The 9,976-nt window shown below is 40.1% G+C and overlaps 1 protein-coding gene across 1 annotated transcript in view; it reads right to left on the reverse strand.

Moving 5' to 3' along the window:
- Positions 1-8,958: 8,958 nt before the first annotated feature.
- LOC119568479 overlaps positions 8,959-9,976 on the reverse strand; it is a gene marked incomplete in the record, with an annotated part of 11,170 nt that continues 10,152 nt past the window's right edge. Inside the window, 1 exon segment of the mRNA XM_037917012.1 lies at positions 8,959-9,976. Within this exon segment, the coding sequence (XP_037772940.1) occupies positions 8,959-9,966 (1,008 nt within the window).

Below are 9,976 nucleotides of genomic sequence, written 5' to 3' on the forward strand. Positions count from 1 at the left end.
TGATTATTATTTTTACTATATAGCTACCTATTATATGAAGATATATAATATTTCTTAAAAAAAAAAGGTATAAAATATGACGGGTACTATAGGGTCACATTACAAGTAAAAAAAAGTGGACACTTAGAATATAGGCCCTAAAATTCCTGTGGGTTGCTGAGGAGAGAGAGAATAATGAGAGGGGGGAAAACAAATTTAAATTCAAATGTGTATATATATATATAATTATTTTTTTCACATCTAACTAATACCAGGGTATAAATATGACGGGTACTATAGGGTCACATTACAAGTTTCAAAATATGGACACTTAGAATATAGGCCGTAAAATATCGCAGCAACACAACAACGAACAAACAAATAAAACAAAAAAAAGACCCAAGAACCCCAGACAAGACAAGATAAGAGCCAAGAGCCAGCCTCAAGAGGGGAGCTACCCTCCTCCCCATTTCGGTAACACCCATATTTGTGTGCTTGTGTTTTACTAGGAAATGGAACGTGAGGGGTAGGAGAATCAGGACCCCCTGGGGGGGGGGGGCAGGACCCCGGTCCCCTGATTCCTCCAGCGGAGATCAGATGATGTAGCCCAACGGTCTTGCTTGCTACGTCCGAGACCGTCGTAAGACAGCGTCCAATGAGAGAGCACGTTGCGATCTGCATTGGTTTGCGTATACAACATTCCGTACACACATGATATATGTAGAGAGAGAGAGAGAGAGAGGAGAGAGAGGAGAGAGAGGAGAGAGAAGAGAGAGAGAGAGAGAGAGAAGAAAGTTCATTGTATGACAGAGCTCATTGCACATTCACGCACAACGTGCATGCACACATTGCTACATAGACCTGTCAATGAGAGAGATGAGAGAGCTCGTTGGCGATGCTGCATTGGTTGCGTATACAACATGCATACACACATGATATGTGGAGAGAAAGAGAAGAGAGTTCATTGCATGACAGAGCTCATTGCACACACACACACCCACAACAACACCCACACACACACACAACCAACACACCACAACACACACACAAACACACACACACACACAACGTACATGCACACAATGTTTCATACAACCTGTCAATGAGAGAGAGGGAGATCATTGCACACCCACACACAACTTGCATCCACACATACGCATCCTTCGTCTCGCTTTACACACCCAATGGTCTTGCTTCCTACGTCCAAGAGCGTCGTAAGACAGCGTCAATGAGAGAGCTCGTTGGCGAAGCTGCATTGATTGTGTATACAACATGCATACACGCATGATATGAGAGAGAGATCATTGCACACACACACAACGTGCATACACACAATGTTTCATACGACTTGTCAATTAGGGAGGGATAATTGCCACACACACAACGTTCATGCACACATACTCAATCCTTCGTCTCGCTTTAAACGCCCAACGGTCTTGCTTGCTACGTCCGAGAGCGTCGTAAGACAGCGTCAGTGAGAGAGCTCGTTGCCGAAGCTGCATTGATTGTGTATAGAACATGCATACACACATGATATGCAGAGAGAGAAAGAGAAAAGAGTTCATTGCATGACAGAGATCATTGCACATAAACACACACAACGTGCATGTGCACAATGTTTCATACAACCTGTCAGTGAGAGAGAGATCATTGCACACACACACAACGTGCATACACACAATGTTTCATACGACTTGTCAATTAGGGAGAGAGATCATTGCACACACACACACACACCGTGCATGCACACATACGCATACTTCGTCTCGCTTTACACGCCCGACGGTCTTGTATGCTACGTCCAAGAGCGTCGTAAGACAGCGTCAATGAGAGAGCTCGTTGCCGAAGCTGCATTGGTTGTTTGTATACAACACCGCATACACACAGAATGTAGGAGAATAGGGAGAGAGAGAGAGAGAAGAAATTTCATTGTATGACAGAGCTCATTGCACACACACGCACAAAGTGCATGCACATATTGCTGCATAGACCTGTCAATGAGAGAGATCATTGCACACACACACACAGACACACACACACACAACGTGCATGCACACATACGCCTCCTTCGTCTCGCTTTACACGCCCAACGGTCTTGCTTGCTACGTCCGAGAACGTCAATGAGAGAGCTCGTTGGCGAAGCTGCATTGATTGTGTATACAACATGCATACACACATGATATGCAGAGAGAAAGAGAAAATAGTTCATTGCATGATAGAGCTCATTTCACATAAACACACACACAACGTGCATCATTCGTCTCGCTCTACGCGCCCAACGCTCTCGCTTGGTACGTCCGAGAGCGTCGTCATACAGCGCTATGTGCGAGTAAAGCGTATCGATGAACGCTCTTGGACCGTCCGCAATGGGCCCTTGGTAGGCACCCAACTGGCGTGCTTGGACGACCTCTCTTGCTCGCCCTCCTATGTATAGACTATTAAAGAAAAATTCGTATAAAAAACTAGCGGATACATCGACCTGAGACTCTCGGGTTATAACCGCGTTGCCCCTGCCCGCTTAACCTGCCAATCCGAGATCGAGAGATCGACTCCTCGATTTTTTTGTATGAATTTATTAGGACGCATAAAGTTTTTTGGGGGGGGAAAAAAATGCACGACTTCCAATTCATCACAAAAAAAGTCTTCGGATCTCGACCTGAAGACTCTCGGTTATAACCGCTTTGCCCTGCCGCTTAACCTGCCAATCCGGAGATCGAGAGATCGACTCCTCGATTTTTGTATGAATTTATTAAGGGCGCATAAAGTTTTTGACAAACACACATAAAAATTCATACAAAACAATGTCTCGCATCCACGACCGGGTTATAACCGCGTTGCCCCTGCCCGCTTAACCTGCCAATCCGAGATCCAAGAACACAATAATTGATTTTATATATATATATTTTTTTTATTTATCTACTGCCGTAGGTCTCTTAATTATTTCATATAAAAAAAATCGAATGATCTCAGATGCCAGGGATGGGTGGGCGTAGGCAAACGGGGGTAATTCCTAAACTCCAGAGTTTCAGTATCGATCGATCCAGTAATAATTGTTTTATGCGAATTTTTATTCGGTTTCCCTCAAACTCGCTTTGGGACTACCTAAATCGATGAAATCTGGTTTTTGCAGATATTTTTATAATCCCACTCTTAGAGATTCCGTTGGTGCCTTTACGGTGCCACGGGTGAAAAGAAAAGGCGAAATTTCTCCCTCAATAAAAAAAAAAACATTCTTAGGTACTTCTCGTCATTGCGGCCTTTCCATGGGCCGTTGCAGCGCGCCCACGGGGCATCCTTCTCTCGCTCTAACTCGAGCCAACGTTCCGCTTGGTACGTCTCGAGGCGTCGTCCAGACAGCAATATGCGCGAGTAAAGCGGTCGAATGAACGCTCTTGAACCGTCAAAGTGGCATTTACATAGGCCGTTGCAGCGCGCACGGGCATCCTTCGTCTCGCTCTACGCGCCCAGCGCTCTCCCTTGGTACGTCCAAGAGCGTCGTCATACAGCGCTATGTGCGAGTAAAGCGTGTCGATGAACGCTCTTGGACCGTCCTCTGAGCCCTTGTAAGGCACCTACTGGCGTGGCTTTGGACGACTCTCTTTGCTCGCACGTTGCTCCCTACGCATAGAATAATAAAGAAAAATTCATATAAAAAACTAGTGGATCCATTGGACCTGAGACTGCTCAGGTTATAACCGCGTTTGCCCACTTCCCGCTTAAACCTGCCAATCCGAATATCGAAGATCGACTCCCCTCGAATTTTGTATGAATGAATTAACGGGCGCATAAAGTTTTTGAAATGCACACATAACAAGTCCTACAAAAAAAGTCTCAATCCTCGACCTGAGACTCTCGGGTTATAACCCCGCGTTGCCCCTGCCCGCTTAACCTGCCAATCCGAGATCGAAGATCGACTCCCTCGATTTTGTATGAATGTATTAGGGCCATAAATGTTTTGAAATACACATAATATTCTAAAAACATCTTGGATCCATCGACCTGAGACTCTCGGGTTATAACCGCGTTGCCCCTGCCAGCTTAACCTGCCAATCCGAGATCCAACAACACAATAATTGATTTTATATATATTTTTTTATATTTATTGACTGACGTTCGGGTGTCTTAATTAAATTCATATAAAATCGAATATTGGGTCGTGTGATCTCAGATTGTGGGGATGGGTGGGCGTAGGCCACGTAATCCTAACCCCAGAGTTTCAGATTGATCAACCCAGTACTTTTGTTTTATTCGAATTTTTATTCGAGTTTTCCTCAATCTCCTGTGGGACTCCTGAAATCAATGAAATATTCATAAAAAATCGGGTTTTGTAGATATTTCGACTGGCAGGTTAAGCGGGCACACTCAACGCGATTATAACCCTTGAGTCTTAGAGCGATGGATCTGATACTTTTTTTTTACATTAATTTTTTATGTGTATATTTCAAAAACTTTATGCACTTTATGGATCTGCTACTTATTTTAATATGAATTTTTTTGGGGTTTATAACAATGACTTTTAACACTGATTTGTATTTAATTTATATGCATGTGTATTTTTTTTTTTATTATTTTTTTTTTTGACTTGCAATAAAAATACAGACAAATGTCTCACAACGTCCTTAGACGTAGCTAGACCCGTTGTCGGTCACCCTGCAACGCATAAGAGCGCTGTTAGAGAGAGAGAGGGTGTTTAATATAAATTCATATAAAATAAAAATATTACGTCGTATCTCAGATTACCAGGTTGGGTGGGAATAGGACACACAATCATAACCCTAAAGTTTCAGATCGATTGATCTAATACTTTTTTTTATATGATTTTTTTGTTGTTGTGTAATAGGGAGTACTCATCTCCTATGGTATTCGTTAATTCAATAAAATATTAATAATAATTCGGGTTTTGCAGATATTCGGAATCCTTTTCTTAGAGCTTCCGTTGGTGCCTGTACGGTACCATTGGTAAAAAAAAGTCAAAATTTCTCCCTAATTAAAAAGTTTTTTTTTTGCCATGTGTATATTGCATTTAACACGGTAATGTGGCCTCACATGGGTCATTCGACCGTGCACGGGCCTACTTCGTCAGCATAAACACAACTCAGTTGACGAAGCATAATGTGGCAATGAACACTTGATCCTGTATCTTTTTTTTTTCAGAGTGCTCCATCAACATCCTTTGATGCGACATTCTTGTAATGAGTAAACTTGTTGTGCATGACCCTTCGCACCATATGACACGGCTACTAATTAGTGATCTTGCTTATGTCTGCTAAAACTACAATGTCCTCCCGGTCCTTCGTCAGCATAAACAGAACTCAGTTGACGAAGCATAATGTGGCAATGAACACCTGATCCTGTATTTTTTTTTTTTTTTTTTTTGTCTCAGTGCTCCATCAACATCCTTTGATGCGATATTCTTGTAATGAGTAAACTCGAATTCACACTTACATATGAAGTATAACCGTATATATTTTTATCTGTAAAATCAATCTATCTAGATACTATTAATTAATAACATATTTATTTTTTCATTTATTTATTATATTATTTTATAATTTAATATCTAATATTTGTATATATATTATAATAATTATCTTATATATGTATAGTATAAAAAAATATATATATATATTTATATTTATATATATTATATTATATATATATGTATATATATATATATATATATATATATATATATATATATATATATATATATTTAACGGTTCCTCTATAGCATCCATTGAATCTTCTGACATGTTCAAGAATGAAGAACAAAAATCAACCTCTATTTGTGGTAACTGTCTGAGTAAACGACATATTCTTGAAAAAAGTTATATTTCTTATGGGTTTAATGGAAACCTTATTTATCATGATTGTCTTTCTCTCATATTTATTTTTAATTTTATTTATATCTAAGTGGTTGATAATTTCATTACGGATTAATATCGGCATCATCTTGAATGAAGAATCGTTACGCAGTTTATCTCCGTAGCTGCAGATTGTTTTCTGACAGAGGTGCTCCAGTCGTAACACGTTACTCCAAGGCCGTTGTACTCCTAATTTGTCGTAGAGCATAAAACATATTATAGTATCGCGTTCGCCGTAAGAACACACTATGGAGTCGACAAAGCGCTGAACGTCATAGGATACAATTAAGATGCTTTTTCTGGTTGCATAATCGTCACTATACATAGCCTCCACATATAGCGGTCTGGACGTAGTCTTAAAAGTAGGCGAAACTCGTTATCCTTTATATTAGCAAAAAAAATATACGGAATTCACTGACCTGTGTTGAATCAAGAAATTATACAGTTCCTCTTCTTTCCACTGTTTGAGTTCGTCAGGAAACGTAATCATATCCTTATTATGCAGCATTTCGTTCAGTCTATTAAGCCAAAACTCTAGACAAACACTGTCCTGGATACTACGTTCAATACTCATAAAAGTAAATTCAGATACAGACTCTCTTGTTTTTTTATCTGATTTGATTACGGTATAACCATAGATTGTATCTCGTGATGTTGCAGACGTATGTCTCTTGTTAGTGAAAGACATACTTCTATGATGAGCGTAAGTGTAAGTGCATGTACCAGTGACCACTTCTCGCTCCTGTCAAACTTCCCTTCCTCCACGGTCATATATATATATATATATATATAATATTTTATATATATATAAAATATTTTATAAAATATATATATATATAATTATATATAGTAGTGTGTGTGTGTGTGCGTGCATGCTTTTTTTGTGCGTGTGTTTGTTTGTACATGTCTACATAATATTGACTATATTGTTTTATTAATAATTTTGCATTAATATTTATATAATAATTTGCTATTATTATTATTATTATTATATAAACACACAATATTTTATTTCATTTTATATTCTATATTCTAAGTGTCCATATTTCGAAACTTGTAATGTGACCCTATAGTACCCGTCATATTTATACCCTGGTATTTTTTGTTATCATTATTAAAAAATAATATATATATTAATATCTTCATATAATAGAAAATTAATTTTATATTATATATATATATATATTATTAATATATATATATAATATAATATATATATAATATGGAATTAAATTTGTTCCCTCCCTCCCTCCTCCTCATTATTCTCTCTCACTTCAGCAATCCAGGGGAAAGTAGATCATCTGGTGAGGATGGTAAAACAGGAGATTCCATATCCCATCAACAATTGTTTAGGATATTCGACCTCCAGAATGAAAAGATTACACACATTCTCACTGATTTACCTGCAAGCTACCGAGAGATGTGTTTCATGAAAACCAGTGACTACAAAATCTCTTCTCCCTTATGTCAGAATGGTAGTATTACTGATTAATTTATATATATATAATATATATATATATCTATATATATATTATATATATATATAGATTGAATTCATAATTAATTATATATAAAATTAAATTATATATTTACTTAATTTATAAAATTATAAATAATAATACTGATATAAAACATTCTACTTCTTCAGTGAACAGAGATGAGAGCACGATGGCGAATTCAGCGATGATCGGCGGAGATCAATTACTTGAAGCAAACCCGGAGAGATCAGACCCCCGGCCACTTACCGGATCTGGATCTCTCAATACCCTAATCGCCTGATTGCTGCATTCAAGGAATTTGACACTCAAGATCAGGAATATTAATGGCACATCATTATGCAAATGAATGATGCCGTACTAGATTACTACACTACCATCATATTACCGACTACAGGAGTAATCTTCCAGCAACTGGGGTCGAGGTGACGAGAAACAAATTCGTCGTTCCTGGGCCACCCCGTCATCTGTTTCAAGGCGCATGGGACCACCTACCCCAGGAGGTCTGTCTTCGGCGGGAGAGATGTCGGCGGTCGAATCCGCAAACGAATTCAATACTGGTTTTATGAAACACCTTAAGCGAAGAAGAGTAACCTTAATGGTCGGAGCAACGATGAATTTCAAGTATCAGGAATGTGGTGCACGACATACTAAAAGTGAAAGTGTAATTATGGCGACAAAATATCACAAGAATATTGTTGAGAACTCGGCCTCGCAGCTGATGACATACCTTAAGACCCTCCAAGAAACAGATGACTAACCCGGAATGAAGCATTGTGATAGTCAATTCCTAAAGAAGGGAAATGTCAGTCTGGAAAAGTTTGTGGAATATTGGAAAAAGAACTATCCTCGGGCACAGTTGAAAGGAAGAGGCACCAGAAACAGAGCAAATGTCTGGAAAGGCCAACCAAGAGGAGGAAATATGCTCACGTTACCAACCATCGCAGCAGCAATGAAATTGATGAGCTGTCATCTGAGTCAGAAGACTCACAAGATTCACTCAAAAAGCACCTCACGGGCCTGCCAAAGAAGAAGGATCGCAGCGACAATTCCCACTCCGAAGCGACGGCCCGGGACTACGTGAGCTTCCCCTAACTAGATGGCCATATATCCCAAAGGACAAGAAAGGCCATTCATATGTACCAGGGGGCCTTGAGCAACCTAGACGCGGCAGGCAGTTTGCCACTGCGTTGGAGATTTTTATATACAATTGCTTATCTAACATTTCTGATAAAGCGGAGTATGATCGCAAAGAAAAATATATGAAAGCTTTACAGACAAAAGTCCTAAAGAAGAGCATCAGATCAGTGGCGGCGGCGGCGGTGGTGGCGGCGGCGGCGGAAGTGGAGGTGGAGACAGCTTGGTCGGTGTTGATGGTGGTGGGGGTAATGGTGGTGGTGGTGGTGGTGATGGCGGCGGCGGCGGTGGCAGAGCTGGTGGGGTCAGTGATATTGGCGGTGGAACTGGCCTCGGATTCACCATGGTCGATTAAATAGATGGTGGCGGTAGGGGCGGTGGATGTGCTGGCGACGGGGCCGACGGTGGATGAGTGACTATAATCTTCAAATCCTGGGATACTAAACTTTCGGTATCCCATCTTTATAACTCTCACTGCCATGTTAACTGGTTGTTCGTCGACATCTATTTGTGATATCCTGACTAGCAATAATTTCGTTGACTGTTATAGGATCTTGACACTCCTTGTTCTCTCGTCGTTCTATGGATCTGATGCTCTTCTTTAGGACTTTTGTCCGTAAAGTTTTCACATATTTTTCTTTGCGATCATACTCCACTTTATCAGAAATGTTAGATAAACAACTGTATATAAAGATCTCCAACTGACTGCCACGTCTAGGCTGCTCAAGGCCCTCTGGTACATATGAATGACCTTTGTTGTCCTTTGGGATATACGGCCATTTAGTTAGGGGTAACTCATAGCATATATTATGACTGTTTCCGTTAATATCCTTTCCTTTGGGTTTAACAAAAATGTGGGAATTGTTCAGGTAGTCCCGGGCTGTTGCTTCAGTGTGGGTATTGTTGCTCCAATCATTCTTCTTGGGCAAGCCCGTGAGTTGCTTTTTGAGTAAACCTTGTGAGACTTCTGACTCAGACGACAGCTCATCACTTTCGTTACTGCGACGGGTGGAAACGTGAGAATATTTTCTCCTTTCATGACTCTCGGTTTGTTTCTGGTATCTCTTCCTTTCAAGCGTGCCCGAGGATAGTTCTTTACTTTCACCCTTGTTCCAGTATTTCACAAACTGGCAAAGACGGATATCTCCATTCTTTAAGATGCTTTTGGAACTATACTTGCGGAACTGACCTTCCCAAAACTTCATTTCGATTTCGTCATCTGTTTCTTGAAGGCTTTTAAGGTATCTTATCAACTGTGAGGCCGAGTTCTCAACAATTTTCTTATGATACTTGGTCGCCAAAATTACACTTTTACTTTTATTATTTCGTGCAGTACATTCTTGGTACCTGAAATCCATAGTCGCTCCGATCATTGGGGTTCCTCTTCTTCGTTTCAGGTGTTCCATAAAACTGGTGTTGAATTCTTTCGGGGATTCGACTCCAGACATCTCTCCCGCTGAAGACATACCTCCTGGGGTAGGTGGTCCCATTCGCTTTGAA

This window comes from Penaeus monodon, chromosome 44 (assembly GCF_015228065.2).
Source record: "Penaeus monodon isolate SGIC_2016 chromosome 44, NSTDA_Pmon_1, whole genome shotgun sequence".
Lineage (NCBI taxonomy): Eukaryota > Metazoa > Arthropoda > Malacostraca > Decapoda > Penaeidae > Penaeus > Penaeus monodon.